The sequence below is a fragment of the Anser anser genome, assembly GCF_964211835.1.
Source record: "Anser anser genome assembly, chromosome: 1".
NCBI lineage: Eukaryota > Metazoa > Chordata > Aves > Anseriformes > Anatidae > Anser > Anser anser.
Window position 1 is genome coordinate 112,651,262 of NC_139720.1, and position 18,091 is coordinate 112,669,352.

General features: G+C 44.9%; 1 protein-coding gene across 11 annotated transcripts; it reads right to left on the reverse strand.

The window, feature by feature from the left end:
- Positions 1-374: 374 nt before the first annotated feature.
- EPCIP (exosomal polycystin 1 interacting protein) lies at positions 375-17,147 on the reverse strand. 11 transcript variants are annotated; one of them, XR_014583207.1, is made up of 4 exons: positions 16,062-16,410; positions 6,865-6,913; positions 4,306-5,281; positions 375-1,155 (listed from the first exon to the last, which is right to left on the reverse strand). XR_014583207.1 is itself a non-coding variant. In XM_083833199.1 (4 exons), exon 3 carries the CDS (start codon positions 5,209-5,211, stop codon positions 4,534-4,536), a length of 678 nt encoding a protein of 225 aa, XP_083689325.1. In that variant the 5' UTR covers positions 5,212-5,281; positions 6,865-6,913; positions 16,062-16,411; the 3' UTR covers positions 375-1,155; positions 4,507-4,533. The 11 variants fall into 11 exon arrangements, 7 of the variants coding, with proteins under 7 accessions (XP_083689325.1, XP_083689329.1, XP_083689328.1 ...); XR_014583208.1 differs by having other exon boundaries at positions 2,412-5,281; XR_014583209.1 differs by having other exon boundaries at positions 375-2,325; positions 2,412-5,281.
- Between the last annotated feature and the right edge of the window lie 944 nt (positions 17,148-18,091).

Below are 18,091 nucleotides of genomic sequence, written 5' to 3' on the forward strand. Positions count from 1 at the left end.
TAAACCTGGAGGCAGTACTCCAGGTGGGGCCTCACAAAGGCAGAGTAGCAGGGGACAATCACCTCCCTCAACCTGCTGGTCACCCCTCTGTTGGTGCAGCACAGGATGCAGTTGGCCTTCTGGGCTGCAGGTGTGCACTGCTGGGTCCTGTTGAGCCTTTGGTCCACCAGAATCCCCAAGTCCTTCTCTGCAGGGCTGCTCTCACTGAGTTCTTCTCCCAGTCTGTGCTCATGTCTGGGATTGCCCCGACCCAGGTGCAGCACCTTGCACTTGGACTTGTTGAACCTCATGCAGTGCACGTGCGCCTGCTTCTCCAGCCTGTCCAGGTCCCTTTGAATGAAGAGCATTGGGTGAAGAAAGGAGGAGTGTCAGGCTGGCATGCATTAGAACTTTATTGAGGAAGACTCATGAAAAGGAAGGAGCACAAACAGAAGGGCCCTGCTCAGAGGTACAAGCATAGTGACCATCAGCAGCTATGCATGTTGTGCAGAAGATATTCCCAGAGCACAGAGATCAGAGCATCCTCAGTCCATGAAGTGGCTTGCAGGGCATTGTTAGCTGCTGTCAAAGGTGTTGGCGTGGGTCCTTAGCAGGGGTAGCAGGCTCTTCTGCCAGAGAAGCTGCCCAGTACTCCGAAGACAGAAGTTAAAATTCAAAACACCAAAGAGAATGAGGTTACCAGCTCAACTGATTCAGTCTCTACCAGTAAGGAAGAAGTACCCGGTCCATCAGCTGATGAGGTGATAGCACACGTGCAGTCAGCTGCTAGCAGTGAAGAACCAGATTCCACCACAAACCCTGTTCACGTGTTGCAGACTTTATCACTAGCTGATGACAAACCTGTAGACTTGTCAACTAAAAACGAAGGTGATTCAGAGTGTTCAGAGTCAACACAAGAAAACAAAATCATCTCATTTGGTTTTGGCAATACTTCAGACTTGTTCTTTGCAGATCTGGCTTCCAAAAAGTCTGGAGACTTTGCTTTTGGCTCAGAAGATAAAGACTTCAAATGGGTGAATACTGGAGCAACTGTGTTTGGAGCACAGAAAACCAGTAAAGCACATTAAGACGAAGGTGGTAGCAATGATGAAGTGGTACATAGCGACGATATTCATTTCAATCCTATTGTGTCCTTACCAGAGGTGGAGGTAAAATCTGGAGAAGAAGATGAAGAAATTCTTTTCAAAGAGAGGGCAAAACCTTACGGATGGGACAGAGATCACAGAATCCCAGAATCACAGAATCATCTAGGTTGGAAGAGACCTCCAAGATCACCGAGTCCAACCTCTGACCTATCACTAACAAGTCCTCCACCAAACCATATCACTAAGGGCTACATCTAAACATCTTTTAAAGACCTTCAGGGATGGTGACTCAACCACTTCCCTGGGCAGCCCATTCCAATGCCTAACAACCCTTTCAGTAAAGAAGTTCTTCCTAACATCCAACCTAAACCTCCCCTGGCACAACTATATCCCATTCCCTCTTGTCCTGTCACCAGGCACGTGGGAGAATAGACCAACCCCCACCTCGCTACAGCCTCCCTTAAGGTACCTATAGAGAGCGATAAGGTCGCCCCTGAGCCTCCTCTTCTCGAGGCTAAACAACCCCAGCTCCCTCAGCCGCTCCTCATAAGACTTGTTCTCCAGACCCCTCACCAGCTTCGTTGCCCTTGTCTGGACTCGCTCAAGCACCTCCATGTCCTTCTTGTAGCGAGGGGCCCAAAACTGAACACAGTACTCGAGGTGCGGCCTCACCAGAGCCGAGTACAGGGGGACAATCACTTCCCTAGCCCTGCTGGCCACACTGCTTCTTATACAAGCCAGGATGCTGTTGGCCTTCTTGGCCACCTGAGCACACTGCTGGCTCAGTGGAAGGAGCGTGGTGTTGGAAAGATAAAGATCCTCTTCCATACACAGAAGAAATATTATAGAGTCCTAATGAGAAGGGACCAAGTTCTTAAAGTCTGTGCAAGCCATGTTATTACCAAAGAAATTAACTTAGTACCATCTGATACATCAAACAATGTTTTAATTTGGACGGCCACAGATTATGCTGATGGTGAAGTAAAAGTAGAATATATTGCAGGCAGAGTTAAAAGTCAAGAAATGGCTATTTCATTCAAGAAGAGGTTTGAAGAATGCCAGCAAAGCTTGTCAGAACTGCAGAAGGGACAACAGTCTCTGCCAGCAGGACTGTCAAAGGACACCAACCCCGTTGTGTATTTTGAAGTTTCTGCTGATGACAAACCTTCAGGACATGTAACCATGGAGCTGTTTTCAAACATTGTCCCTCGAACAGCTGAAAATTTCAGGGCCCTGTGCACTGGATAGAAAGGATTTGGATTCAAGAACACCAAATTTCACAGAATAGTTACTGACTTTGTGTGTCAGGGAGGTGACATAACTGACCATAATGGAACAGGTGGACGGTCAATTTATGGAGATGCATTTGAAGATGAGAACTTTGAGGTGTTGGAGGCTTCTGTCAGGGGTGTTGGCGTGGGTCCTTAGCAGGGGTAGCAGGCTCTTCCGCCATTGAAGCAGCCCAGGCCTCCGAAGCCAAAGCCTCCAAAGCCTCCAGAGGAGATGGGCACTCTATGGGAGCTGAGGTTGCTGCCCACGGCAGCTGATGCGGAGGATCCAACAGCGGTGTTCTGGGGGAAGGAGCTGAAGATGGGTCCTGGCAGGGTGACCACCACGTTGGGGGCTGGATGGCGACATGGGAGTCCTTGCACTGCCTGACACAGGGCTCGCTGCAGCTGTTAGCCAGCGGGGTGGGTCCGCAGTGGCGGACATGTCGTAGCAGGACATGTCTGTGGTGCAGAGGGTCCCTGGAAGAGAGGGTGTTGGGAAGCTGGAGGGTGTTGGGGGCGTGAGGAGCGGTGCTCGGGGAGGCCAAGGGAGTGGGGAGGCCTAGGGTGGGGCTGTGGGGAGCATGGCGATGGGGAGGCAGAAGGGCTGCTGAGGCTGGGGGCAGAGAGCGTGTGGAGAGATAGGCCTGGTGGGGCGGTTGAAGGAGGGGAGCAGCGTTCAGGCTCACCTTGTTGAGCGCAGGGGAGAAAGCGTCGGGAGGAGTGTGTAAGGGTGCGAGGCACAGGGCCGGCTTTTACAGTGGTCCCCAAGTGCCCGCGGGGCAAGAGAGCCTTTGCGCATGACAGCATTTGGTGTGAGCTGCTCTTACACGCCAAAGCTGATCAAGTAATGAGGTGGGGTGTGTTGTTCCTGCAATGCTCCACCTTCATTTCCTCCTGTTGAGGATGTTGGAAGTGGCAGAACATTTCAAGTGAGAGTATTAAAGACCAAGGTGTAGTTCCTGAAGGTTCGTTAAATGGCTGGTAGAAGATGCATCCAAAGCATGGGAGAAGTGCGTTGTCATCAGTGAGGCCATGGTTTGGCACTCATGAGGCGTGGTCAGCGGCTTTGTTGCGAGGAGGGGGCCCCCTTGTTGGCATCCCCAGCAGGTTGGTCAGGGCTTCTCAGGTATGCTGGGCGTGATGCGCTACCACTTGCGTCACGAGCACAAGCAGGGGGTTCCCAGTTCTGACCATGTAGCAGAGGGCAAGGACAACTCAGCTCTCTCAGTTTGTCTCTGAGTAGCTTGTAACCCCTTCAGATGCCTCAAACTTCACAGCATTGGGATATGTCAACAGGACAAGGCCAGTAAATGTAGGGAAGGGATTATTCCCCTTACTATACTGCATACAGAGTACTACACGCAGTTTTGTCCACCCCCTGTGCAAGAAAACTGTTGGTCAACTGGAGTGAGCCCAGTGGAGAGCCACCAAGATGGTCAGGGGCTGGAGCACGTGGCTGTGAGAAAAGTGTGAGGGAATGGGGCTTGCTCGGCCTGGAGAGGGGAAGGCTGAGGGGGCCGTAGTAGCACCCTCTCTATGTGGAGGAAGAGCTCTCTGAGAAGATGGAGCCAGCCTCTTTGTTGAGGTACAAGCTGGGAGAACAAGCAGTGGTTACAAACTGAAACAGTGGAGGTACTGACTTAAAATATGAAAAAAAATTCCCCATGAGGACAGGCAGACAGAGAAGCCTTTGCCCAGCAAGGCTACGCAGGCTCCCTCCTCAGGGTTTTTCAGGACCTGCCTGGAAAAAGCCCCAAGAACCTGGTCTGGTCACGGAGCTGGCCCTGATTTGGGCAGGGGGGCTGGCTGCAGACCTCCTGAGCTGCTGTCCAACCTGAGTGATTCTCTGGGAAGCTCAGGCTGATCTACAGCTGGAGGTATGTGGCTATGTTTTCTTGAGACACTACCCTAAAGTAAAATTTATCAGGAGATTTTGGTTCTTAGCTTACAACATATAAGAAGAATTAGTAGTGATGTTTTCCCATTGTTTCATGTTTTCTTCTTTAAGGAAGCATTTACTGAATTAGTCTGATGAGTCTGTATTGCTTTAAATGTCTCCTTGTAGAGAACACAGTCAAAATTCTCCATCCCGTAATGGCTTCTTCTGACCAAACCAAAGAAAAGTCCCATCTCTTAGTGTTTTGCCATACCTGTGGCTACTGACTCTGTTAAAGAACTCAGTAAATGAACGTTACAACATAGCTCTTGTTGTCTGAGGTTGAGAAAACATCAGAATACAGCAGGCTGGGAAAATACTCCGTGATACTAGAGACATTTTCCACACTGTACGACTTCAGCAAAGAGTATCCATTGAAAAGAGAGGTATCCAGAAAAGAAATGTATACTAGCATTTGCCTGTCTTTGTTGTGCATCGCAAGGTAGTCCTCTTTTTCATTGTTGCTGCTACTGGAGATGGTTACGCTCTGCTCTGGAAATTGTCCCTTGACCTTGTTTTTCACCCGGAGCTTTCGCAGTCCCCAGATGGTCAAGTATTCTGTCGGGAGAGGAGCAGTGCCACAGAAGGAGAGCTTCAAATCACACACCCTTGTGAAATTGAGGAGCATCTCCAGCACGGAGGTGTCTGTGAACCAAATGGTCAGGTCACTGTTGTAGTTAGTTTTTTCCATGGTAGAAGGCAGCACTGTTCTGCAGTTGCACATCAAGTTTGCCAGGTTGTAATCACAGTCATGGATATCCGCCAAGCAGCTGCAGTTCCGAATTATGCTTTCCTTGGTGAAAATTAGCGTATGGTTCTTCTGACTTCTCACAAAACTGTCAGCAATGTGTAAGCCAAGGAAACCAGCCAAAAAGAGAGATGGCCAAAAAGAGAAAGTGGAGAAGGCTATCGGCTTCATCAGTCCTGGTGCCAAGCTGCCAAGCGTCTTCTCCTTTTACACAGTGAATTATATCACTTGTCTTTACCTACTGAGGAAAAACAATTTCTTTATTATTCTGAAGACCACTCAACAGTTAACATTACTTTTGCTTTACTTTTGTGCTTTCTTTGCTTCCCAACAGATAGGGGTGAAAAACGACCCAGTTCTGCACTCACTGTGTGAGGCAGTCTGAGAAAAGCTTAAGACAGAAGCTGGAAGCAGTTTGTTTTACACCTGAATTGCTAAGCAAGGCTTGTGATAACCTCTTTAAACTGAGTGTGGGATGTACTGGGCACGGGGAAAGAAAGACAGAAAGGGTGGCTATGGGCAGAAGCACTGCTGGATGCAGCACATATCCTTCTGAGCTATGTGGTATGGTAATAACTTGTTGCCATAAAACCTGCTTTTCACTCATATGAAGCTACATCTGCTCCAGCCTTAGCCTGTATGTTCGGGGGTGCAAGGATCATCTCTCACTGTGTCTCTCCACGGTAACCAGCATAGGATAGATCTTGGCTTTGCTGGATCCCCCTTCATTTAACCCAGCAAAGCAAAGTAGCACCTACAGGAATTGTCATGGACAATGGAGCAAGTTTCCATCCCAGAAACGCTCCACCTCAAATGGCTGGAGCAGGTTTGGTGGGGACTCTTGGATTCTCAGCTACCAGCTTTTCAGAGCAGGGTCAGACCTTGGGTTCTCCTGGCATGTTATTAAGTGATGGTGCAAGCAATGATGAAGAATATCATTTCTCAACAAAAATCATTAGATTTTGGAAAGTTTGTCTGATTTGACTGCAATTATTTTGAAGCACAAAGGGACATTAGAGCCACATTTTGACCACAGGCAGCAGGTACTAGTGAAGGCAACAGTAGGGCATGTACTGGGCAGAATTTCATCCTTGGAATGTGAGAAGAAGGTTGATCCATGTCCAGAATGTGTGTCCAGCACCTCAGAAAACATGCCAATGCAACTACGGTTTCGCGAAACATAATGGATAAACAGGAAAACAATACTATTTATAATGAAAATGTGAATTGGTTTGGTATATTATATAATCTACCATCATTAGACAATGAAATCTTCTGCTATAAACTTCATCATAATTTAATAGAAAATTAAGGGAAAATGTATGATTTAGATCTAAATGTTTTAAGCTCAGTCCTTCCTGAAAAGTCAAGTGAGAATGTTCTTTGACTAATATAAATTATATATATATAAATGTATTTTGATCAAATAGTGTGTGTCCTACTTTCCCACATTTCTCACTTACAGAGGACATAGTCCTTTAGTTGACCTTTTTCCTTCAATTTCAGCCTCCTGACAGTGAATCTACAGAAACTGTGATGGTTTGCAAATGGCTAGAAGTTTGACATCTGTGGGAAAAGGTAGAAAAGGGAAAGTTATGTGCACATGGGGGGGGGAAATAGTCACATAAGAAGTGGTGGTCTCTGGGCTGGATTCATTTCCAAGAATGAGATCTTTAGTTTATGATATACAGGTCTGTGAAGACATCAACTCAGTGTTTAACAGCAGTGGAAAAGTAATTAAATTGTTAAGAAGTTGGATGAAATGAATGGAGAAAAGGAGGCACTGTTGTTGAGCTACTGCATAAATCCTTTGCTCATACTTGCCTGCTGTGTGCAGTTTGGATCCCACTGTTTCAGAAAGGGTATCACAGACCTAGAGTTTGGAGAAGAGCAAGAGCAATGAGATATGGAAGGGCTTCCCTTTAAGTAAAGTGGAACTAATGAGGTAGGACTCTAGACAGGAAAAGGGATGGCTGAGGGAGGATATGGTGGTGATCTGTAACAGCACAAATAGCATGGAGACAGTGTGTAAAGATCAGTTGTTCAGTGATTTTTTGAAGTACAAGAGCAAGACATCTCAAATAAACCCAGTAAGGTCACACCTGGCTTGTTAATCCTTGGCAAAGGATGTTGGTGGTACTAAAAGTTTACACAAACTTGAGGCAGGACTGGATAAGTTCAGAGAGGAGAAGACCACTGAGGTTGTCATGTACACAGACAACACACCTATCACAGATTGTGGAAGGCCCTGCATGTAAAACAGTTGGAGGCTAAGAAGTTATAGCAATAGGTATCACGTGTTGTCTTCCCGTTTGAAATCTCACCTGCAGGACTTCTTACAGCTGCACTTGGAGATGGCTACTTGACTAGACGGATTTTTGGTCTGACAGATTATGCCCATTCTTATACAAGGCTTCTATATTGTAAAAGTAAGCAAACTAACTCAAACATGATTTAATTTTGTATGTACTCTCTGAATTTGACATGTTGTTTTCTCAAACAGAGGATACAGACATTTTAATGTTTAAATCAAATATTTAACCCATGTTCCACAGACTTATTGTGGAACATACCAGAAATACCAATCCAACTGTTAGATAATGTTTAACTTCAAAGGTCAGGCACACACAAGCTGTGACTGTTCTGGTATCCTTAACGCTAGATGAATTTGATCTTTGGTATCTAAGCATTTAATCATGCATCACGTTGAAAATCCTGTCTACTAGAACTTCACATTGTGTTTATTTGCTCAGCTCTTCAGCTTTGGTTAACAGTTGTGATAAAATAAATAACAAATCTGTAATATCACCACTGTTTCACAAGTGAATGAAATTACTTGGATTTGTCTGTTTTGGAGATAGTATTTGCAAGAATTCCTAACCAATGTTAGCAGTATGAGTATGAACTAAGTAAAAGAGATTTTAACTGAAGATTCATCAGTTTTACATTTCAAATTCCCACCTATGTCAAAAGGGGTAACGTTTTTTCCACTAAAATATGAGAATTTAACAGTGATAAAATATTAGAAATAAAATAATTTGCAGCGTCCTTATTAGTTCTAGCTCTTGATTCCTTTTAATTGCTGTTGTTGTTATTGTTGTTGCTTGTCTCCACTAACTGAAGAGTAGAGAAAGTTCTCTACTGTCTTGCAGCCTACAAAAGAAAATTCTCTTAAAAGTTTAGCTGAGCTGATAGCATTTGGTCTCTGTCCCTCAAAATCCAAACAAAATTCTAAATCTTGGCATTGCGGGAAATGCTATCTCCAGAAACACTTGCTATCTTCTTCTGGTCCCTCCAACACAGAAACACTCCTATCAATTCATTTTTCTGTATTTGGTTTCTGTGTGACTTTGGTGAGTGATACACAAGCAATGAAATATATGGTGCAGGTTGTCTGTCTGTAAAATTTCTAAAGCACCTGGAATGCACCTTTACTAAAGCTACAAATTATGAACAGGAAAAAAAAAGGTGCCAAAAAAAGTGCTCTTACACAAATTACTTTATTGTCTGAACTGGTTAAGGTTTGGGAAAGGCTTGGCTTTAATTTTTGGTGGGAGGTGGCAGCCCTTTAAGGAACTAGTATCTTAAAATATAGATGAAATTTAAATGCACTAACATGATGGTTCTTACTCCGCGTAGTATCTTGTTGAACTTTCACCACTGTCACAGTGCTGCTAGGAAGGAGGGGCCACAGCTTACCAAGAGGTCCTTTTCACTGAAACCCTGGGGGACAAGTCTATAACTTGTCTTTGTCGAGAGAGGCTCAGAAGAGCCTGAGTTTCGGTAAGGAGAATGCGAAGCAAAAGTCACAGACTTTTAGGAGAGGTGTGGGAGATGAGGGACAGGAACTTGTCAAGACATGATGTGGGGAAAAGAAAGAGGATCAAAGAAGAACATGGGTCTGAAAAACAGGGCTAATTTGGCAAGGCCTCTCCTTCCTCCAGGTAGTCAACAGCACCTCCCAGTTCAGTATCATCAACAGACTTGCTGAGGATGCACTCCACTTCTGCAGATCATTGATAAAAATGTTAAACAGGACTGGTCCTAGAACCGAGTCCTGGGGGACACCACTGGTGACTGTCCACCAGCCCGATGCAGCCCCATTTACTACAACCCTTTGAGCTCTACCAGTAAACCAGTTCATCATCCAGCATAGCATGAACCTGTTCAACTCACAGCTGGACAATTTTTCCAGAAGGATAATGTGAGGAACGGTATCAAAGGTCCTACTAAAATTCAGAAAGATCACATCCGCCGCCTTCCCTTTATCCACCAAGTGGGTGACCTTATCGTAGAAGAAGATCAAATCACTAAGGCAGGAAACTTTCCCGTGATGAACCCATGTTGACTATGTCTGAAAATAGCTTTGGTCTTTAAGCACTTTTTAATATCCTCCAGGACAAGCTTCTCTGTAACATTTCCAAGGACTGAGTCTAGACCTATTAGTCAAGGACTAATAGGTCTGTAGTTTCCTGGGTCTTCTCCTATGCCCTTCTAGTCAGCCAGGACCTCCTCAGACTCCCGGTAATTTGGTAAATTGTTGAGAGGGATTGAGCTGTAACATCCACTAATTCCTTCAGCACTCTGGGGTGAATTGTTCCCCATCAACTTGTGAACATTAAGCTGATACAGCTGTTCCCTCACAATTTTGGTGACCACAGACAGAAAATTGTTGCTCCCCCAGTCACGCATGGTCCTCCAACTCTGAGGTCTGGGCAGCCCAACATCTGTTGCTATTGTTAAATACTGAGGAAAAAAGGCATTAAATGCCTCTGCCTTTTCCTCCTCCTTACTTGTTAGGTGACCATCCTCTCCAAGTATCTCCAATATTTTCCTTTGACCTCCTCTTGCTGTTGGCATACTCGAAAAAGCCTTTATTGTTTTCTGACTGCACTGGCCATTGTCAACTCAAATTGGGCTTTGTCTTTTCTTGTTTTCTCCTGCAGATGTGTACGGCAGCTCTGTACTCTCCCTGTAAAAACCAGACCTTTCTTTCAGAATTCATATAATTTATTTTTCTGCCCTAGTTCCAGACGGAGTTCTCCATTCAGCCAGGGGCAAATCTTGCCAGGTTACTAGCCAAGAAACATTTCCCGCTTCAAGACAGGTGGGTCCCATCAGGCCCCAGCAGATCTCTCATCTCAAAGACTCTTCCATGATTATAAAACCCAAAATTCTGGTGGAGGCAGCAGTCTTGGAGCCAGGCACTGATGACCTGGGCTCACCTGTTTTGTTCCCTGTCTCTCCCGATTACTGGGAGGATTGAGGAAAACACTGTCTGTGCTCCTGAGTCCTTCCGTTGTCTCCCCCAGGGCCCTGACACCCCTTTTTACAGACCTCGGGCTACCTGTAGCCATGTTGCCGGTACCCACTTGAAAGAGTGGGCACTAGTCCGAGGGCTGTATTATGCCCCTGATCCGAGCCCTGGGGAGGCAGCAAACTTCTCTGTGGAGAGGGCCTGGAGTGCAGATGGAGCTCTGTTCCCTGAGGAGGGAGCCACCTCTGACTTCAGCTTGCCGCCATTTCTCCACGGTGCGGGTTCTGGTGCTGCGCGTGCTGCGAGGCCATGGTTGATCGACCTTGGAGGCAGAACTTGCTTCCACTCCTTGGTGCCCCTCACGCTGCTGCCTTTATCCTGATGCCGATCAGGTGCCAGGCCTGCTTCAGTACTGGCCATGCCAGGTTGGCACGTGCGTGCCTGAGAGGGCAGAGCATGGCCCCACTGATCCATCACCTCCACATACACAGGGTGCACAGCCTTGGGGTGCTGGGGCTCAGGGACCCCCTCAGACACCTCGTGAGCCTCATGCTCTGCTCAGCACTTGGCATCTGCTGTTGCCAATGCTGCTGCTGCCATTAAGAGTGAAGTAAAATCATGTAAGCGTTTTTTAGCTTTTCATTTTATACTAGCAGACTGCTGAACTCAAGAAAACAGAATGATATTTCAAATCTAAACTCAGCAAATGATCTGAATGCTCTTCCCTCACAAGTCAGTGAACAAAATCTACCTGCTTTTACATGCCTGTTCTGGTGTCAAGCATAACTCCTTTGTCTACAGAAGCTTGAGTTAAGAAGGAGCTGGGCTGCATTTTATTTACATGTAACTGTTCAATTCAGCTGTATTAGACAGCTGTTCTTGTCCAACCTCATACCTGATTTTCATCAGCCTTTGAAAGTGGCTGGAACAATTAAAATGGTGACACATTTTCAAATAAGAAATGATTGAACTTCTTCATCAAGCAGTTGCAGTGAGCTGACTGATAAATTCGTTCTGATTAAGACAGACCGGCTCTGTAGCCTAAGCATGGCATATGCTGTAGGACTTCTGTGCTACTGCTGCAGGTTTGGTTTTGACTTTCAAGTAACAGAGTCTAGAGCTCCACCGGGCTTCAAGATGACCTCCAGCAGCAGCAGTACCACCATGGGTTCATCTGTTTGTCCAATGCAGCAAAAAGACAGTCTGTCCAGACTGTTGGTGTTTTATTGAACACCATCCATTTGAACAACATGGTTTATGCATGGCAGCATTAATTGTAACATCCCAAACGACCGTGTTTCAAATGAGAGATAGGTGGGATGTATAACAACAAGGCCTTCACCCAACTTCACAGATACTTCTTCTAAGTTAGTCTCATACAGTCAGTGGACAAATAGTGTTTTGAAATGATGTGCTGTAATTGCAATGTTTCTTTTTTATCAATGACCGATCATCTTCTGTTTCAGCTGCCACCTCCAACAAATCCACCCCCTACTGAGGTGAATTGGATGAAATAAAGCCTGCTTTCCTTCCCTTCACAACTTCGCATAGTCTTGTTTTGGAAATGTATTTAGAAGTAGAAAAAACACTAGCAGGTAAATAGCTGCTGAGTTATACCACCCACACTGCCTTGCCATCCGGAGTGACACAGTGGTAAGCCTTTAGCATTTAAGAATGAAGTGAAAAAATAAATCAGCATAGAAGAATAAGCCAGTGCCTCAACTAGCAATTAGAGTGCATTGCCCCAGAGGTCTTTATACCTGTTTTTTCTCTTGCAGAGTCACCCAACTTCACTAAGCACTGGCAGAGTACCACTACGCCATGGGAATACTGGTGGTTGGTCCAGTTCTCCTCTAAACAGCTGGCTTTTTCCCTGTGGTTATCTGCCAATCCCAGCATTAAAATATCTCAAAAAGGTTTTGAAGTGCAGATTTTGGTTTCAATGTATTGAAGAGATACCTCAAGTTAGGTATCAGAAGAGAAAGACTCAGCAATTACAAAAGAAGTACTGGTCAAAACTTTGCCACCTCAGGTGCTTCCTGGGAAATGGAGAGGTGGAAGTAGGGTATATTCAAGATCAAGATATTCTTAATCAATCTGAAGAAGTTAATCATCAAGAAGGCTTGGTGATTGGTATCATCTTCTTGAGTTTCATCTGGTATTTGAGTTTCCTGAAGCCCACAGTCAGCTACCATACTCTGCTTTAGATAAGTCCTCCTTGACATTGAGGGGAAACTCCTTCACCAGCACAGATTTTAGGGCTTTTTGTGATAACCAAATCTGTAGAGCTGATTACTTGTAGAACAGGGAAGAAAGCTCAGCACTAAGCGCCAACAACTAAATAAATCCATAGTAAAACATGCCTAGGAGTACCTGGACACAGTACCTAACTCACAGAGCACAGCCAGGGAAATAACGCATGGTGCCCCGACCCCAGAGCATGGACTCAGCTGACACAGGTGGATAGCACAGCAGCCTATATGTTCAGTAATGAGTTCTTCTTTCCATGCAAAAACTGGAGGAAAACTAGAGCCTGGCTTGATCCTGGCCACAGTGGGGAAGGCAGGGCTGCCCTCAAGCTGGGGTCTGTGCTCTGGGGAGGGGGTCAGAGGGGCTGCATGCTCTGCTCAGTGTCCTGCTTAGTGGCAGCCACAGGCTGTGATGGTTTTAGGGAAGTTTCACATGCTGAAGATAGCACTAACCTGCTTCTAGAAAGAAAAAAAAAAAAAAAAAAAGCCCAATTTTTGAACAATCTAAATCCAGCTACTCATTTGTTCATTTTTACCCTGAGCTGGGGGCCTTTTAAGTGAAAATCGGATTAGACATAGATACCAGCAGAAAATGGTTCTGGTGTGACTGCTTGAGCCGTGAATGTTTTACTTGTGCATCCTCTTTCCAGCATTGAAATCCCTATTTTATAGCATGTAATCCCAAAAGTTTTCTGGCAAAAGTTTCCAACCCCCCTCCTTTTTCCTCACAGGTTTTGATAGCTCAGGGAGATTTCCAACGCTTATTTAGTAATAGTGTCATTACAGGTTTCTGAATTTGCTTTGATCATTCCAGTAATTTTTTATTTTATTTTTTTGCTAATTGCAGATCTGTGTATGAAGAAAACTGCAAAAAAGCAATAAAAAGCCTTTGACTGTTATGTGAGAATGCTACTGTCTCAAGAAAAGTTAATCCTATTCAATGGAAGTCCCGAGCCTATACAATTAATTTCTTCACAGGGTGCTTTCTTCCATTCTCTATTCAGAAAAAAAACTAATTAAAACCCCTCATTGATCACTTGTGTTAACATGTGCCTATGTGAAAGTGCTGTATTAAGCAACTTATTTAAGAGCTTAAATCCATATAATCTTGTGCAGCTTGGGTAACGTACACAGGATGAATACCAAAACCACCCAATTTAAACCAAAATAACATGAAAGGCTGGACAAAGCCAAAAGCATTTAGAAGGAGAGCAACGAGGACTGCCTCTTTCTTTTCCTGTGCACATGCAGGTATGGGAGAGACATGTAAAAATACATTGCACTTCACAGCAGAGGTGGTAGCAAGGAGGTGGGCAGAGCAGCGCAGATGGGATGACAGCTTCTCCAGGGAGGATGCTGCATTCACCTGCCACACAGGAGCTTTGGAGAAGACCACGGACATGATCCTGTTACACAAAGGAGCAAAGTGTGCTCTGGGATTTTGTCCATCTTTTTCTGTGCTATTTAACACTGATCTAACCTGCAAAATGTTTTTGGAAAAAAAAGGTGGCTCTAAAGAATGCTCAGGGCTGCCATTTGATGACTGTGTTCTCCTCCTGTTGTGATGAAACACTGGGATTTTTTGAAGTGCAATTTTCACTTTGAAATAATAAATTGTACACTTCTACTATTATTATTATTATTATTATTATCATTAAAAGATAGTACTAGCAATTTGCTTGGCAGTCTATCAGATGTTCTGGAAATAACTTTTATTGTTAAATTGTAACTGAACAAAATCGGAGCTCTGGTTTGCAGAGAGGAAGGGTGAGGTCAGCTCCTAAAATCTACTGAACCAAGCAGGTGTTACAATAGGAGGGACATTACTGGAAAATGGAAATGACTATGCAAAATGTAAAGAGTCAGACTCCTAGTAAGTTTAGTCGGAGTCTTCACTTCTGAGAAGCCACATTATCTGACCAGAAGGCCCTAGGGAGGCTCAGGCCTTGAGGGAAACAAAATGCCTTTTGACTCAGTGGGAGTTTCAGGAGTTCCCCAAGTGTGCTGTTGGCACAGGGAGGTATTTCTTTGTTTAAACAATTACTGTATTTAGTTACGCCACAGATAAATGTAGGAAAATAAGTTGGTGATAAAAGCTGACATTCTACACACTTCCAGACTGCAGCATGAGCCGTGCTTGTTGCTGATAACTTGAAAATTGTTTCCTCATTTGCCCGTACAGCAAAAGCCTGAGCCATTGTCCTTAGGCTGAGCAGCCAGTGCTGCTGCAATGGTGCTGTCATGTGCAGTGGAACAAATTCCTAACTAGCAATGATAAAAGTGCAAGATAAGACCAGCCATTCTACTGTACAGAATGTGAACAACACACCGACCCTTGGAAATCCTGGGCAACCAGCTCTAGGTGGCCCTGCTTGGACCAGAGGACCTCCAGAGAACTATAGAAATTTCTTTCTGTTGCTATCTAACCATGCAGCTAACAGCGTCAGTCTGTTGGCTGCCTGATACTTCTCAGCAGTGACTCCTACAGCTTTCCACTAGTGGGACTGCCAGCAGCTTGAACGCTTGTCCTGATGCTTGTGAGAGACCCCTCTAAGAAAGAGGGGCAAGGAAACAAGACCAAGCTCTGGCTTTGCACTAAAGAGAAACCATAGAGTAAGTGGGTATATGTTACACTGTGAAAAGAGCTCTTCTTCTTCTACTTTAAATCAAATATTAACATTTCCCAGCATCTTCCTGGCTCACTTCTTGGATGACCTAGTCATTTTCCTTCCAATAGGCTCATTTTAATGATTTTTATTAAAGAGAAGCCTTAACAAAAACAATTTTCTTCAGTACTGAGGCTGACTCTGAATGCATTAAATGCACATAAGCTACAGTGTCGGGGCTTTTGTGCTTATTGTGATCGAAAGACTGATTTTTCAAAAAGAAGTGTATAAACATACTTTAAAAATAAATTTGCATGCTCATGAATGCAATTTTCATAAAACTAGTAATTTTGTAATTATAAGATATGAACCATCAAATTCCTCTTTATTCATCTGTCCACAGGAGGGGACACCTCCTGGGAAATCAGGTGTCCCAGGGGTGGGCGATCAGCACTGTCTGAACACCAGAGTTGTCTTTGGTGAATCAAGCTGAGTACTTCAACACTGAAGTATACGAACGTTAATTTCAAAACCACTTTTTAAAATTCTCTGGGTTTTGTGTCAAGCCAACTACTTCCTGGAGCAAAGGTGTGTGAACATTAGGAAAGAGATCTTGAGTGCAGCTTTTTGGCTTTACTATGTGCAAGTGCTCTTTCTAACCTAACCTGCACAAAAGTTCAAGTTAAGCATTACACTAAATTAAAGATTTACCAAGCCCCAAAAGTTTAGCTTAATTCATTAATGGAAATGGTGTACAAAGTGTATATTAATACTTCATTTTCTTTTGTTCAAATCTCAAACTAGAGGAAAAAAAAGATGTGAGAAAAGAAAAGCAGCATGTTAGGAAGCTTTTAAGAAATGCTAATTGTCATTAAGCAGATGGAGACTGAAATCCTAGAGCAGGATTACCTGGTGCCAGGTGTCTCGGTTCCCCTTCACGCTTTTGGATAGCGCATGGTGTCACTGCCAGGAGACTCCAGAGCCATGTAGTGACAACGTGATTATTTTGCTTTGTGCTTACTGCGCTGCTGGCCTGATTTATAATTAAATGGTAGAATAAAGCACAGATCCTAGATACTTCTTCCCTGATCCTCCTCCCTCGGTGTTTTTCTCAAGGCAGTTTTAACAGAAGGCAATGAGACAACTCTTCTCCACTGGAATAATTCACAGCAATACCTCTGCTGCCTTTAGCAGAACGACTTGCCTAAAGAAGTGTTTGCAAGACGGAGTAAAACCTTTCCACAGATCTTTCAGGTTATTATTCATAGAGCTATTAATTATTACCTTGGGCATACGGGTACAGCGTATAAACAATTGCAACACGTCCAAGACAAACTTTGCCTAATCTGTTATTTCCCCATGATTACAAAACAACAAATCTGAAACAAAATACCTGCCAGGAGGAAAGAGTCAGTGGCGAGGAAATAATTGTGCTACAAGAGAAATGGCCTCAGTCATTAATACACAAGGTATGAAGTGTACCCCTGTTGTTTACCACCCCTTTTTTAAGACAAAACAGAGGCAGCGACTTACCCTTTCTCTGTGTGCCGGCAGAGTGTCCGTCAGCGTGCTGCAGCCCTCCTGGAGGCAGCGATGCTTGGCGCTGGGGTTAATCCGCAGGGCAGGCGGGGACACCACTGGCTCTCCCACTCGCTGCTTTTTCAGGTTCCCCGTGGGGCCGGCAGCCCCCACGCCATTCCCCTGACAGCCCAGAGAGCAGTTCAAGGCCAGCTGGTTTCGTGCCACCACGACGGGGCCCTACCTGTCTTTGTTACCTCTGCTCCCACGCTGCTCCCACGCCACCATGACTGGCCCTGAGGGTTGTGCCCTCCGTTGCCCGCTTTCCACTGTACTGAGGCTTTGGGTGCAGGTTTAAAACAGGAAAATGCCTGTCCTCCACAGCCTCATGTCATGCTTGAAAGGCTGTCTGCCCAACTTGAAGGACATTTTCCATCACAACTCTGCTGTCAGCCACTGCTCAAACTCCGTGGATGCTCCTCCATCACCCAGCATGGAGAAAATCAAATTTGTCACCTAAAGCTAAAATCTTTACAGTTAGCAGGTAATACCCAGCCTGAACAATCAGCAGCACTGTTTGTAAGGATGGTGCAGTTGTAAGCAGCTTCACAAGGAAATGCAGTAGGAGGATCCTAAAAAATCATGAGGCAACATGCTGCAGGGCGAAAGTGCTCTGGCAGGGCACTAGTAGGGAGCAACGAGTGAGAATCTTTAGGAGGTATTTGTTGGTTTGGTTTGGTTTGGGTTTGGTTGTGGTTTTTTGTTGTTTTGTTTTGTTTTTCTGTAAACACAGCCAGACCTTTGCATGCCCGAGATCCTTCTGGGAAGTGCTGATGTTGTTAGCTTGTAGTCAGGTAGCTTGGTCAGAATTATTAAGAATTTTGGAAGCAGTGTTTCAGTTTCTGCCCTTCAGATTTTCATGCAGGCACCTGGATTCACAAAATAGCCTTGCTCCGAACCATCCTAACTTAGCTTCGTGTTTTTCTGTAGGGCTAACACAAAGTGCCTTCAGGCCTCCCTCAGTCCACTGGATGGAGTCAAGCAATTTAACACTGGGTCTGGCTGGCAGCCACTTCAACATCCTAAGCCACAGAAACTGAGCAGACCTGGGGGCTGACGGCTGTATGTGCTTCCGCTCCAAGGGCCTGTTACCAACACGTTTGGAGCAGCTCTGAGTGACCTTCCTCAAAAGAAAGCATTAGTCACTTTACAGCACTAAATGTGAGAAAAGGTTAAAACCAATAAAGAGTCATCTACTAACCTGACTGTATTTTTTTTTCTTTCAAGGTATCATCTGGAACAACCAATATGTCACAAGTGAACGATTCTTTTAGAAGAGTCAGAATCACAGAATGGTTTGGGCTGGAAGGGACCTTAAAGACCATCCAGTTCCAACCCCCTGCCATGGGCAGGGACACCTC

Bases quoted from the DNA above. Each gene is read 5' to 3' on its own strand.
- EPCIP (XM_083833204.1), bottom strand. From the start codon at position 5,211: ATGAAGCCGATAGCCTTCTCCACTTTCTCTTTTTGGCCATCTCTCTTT.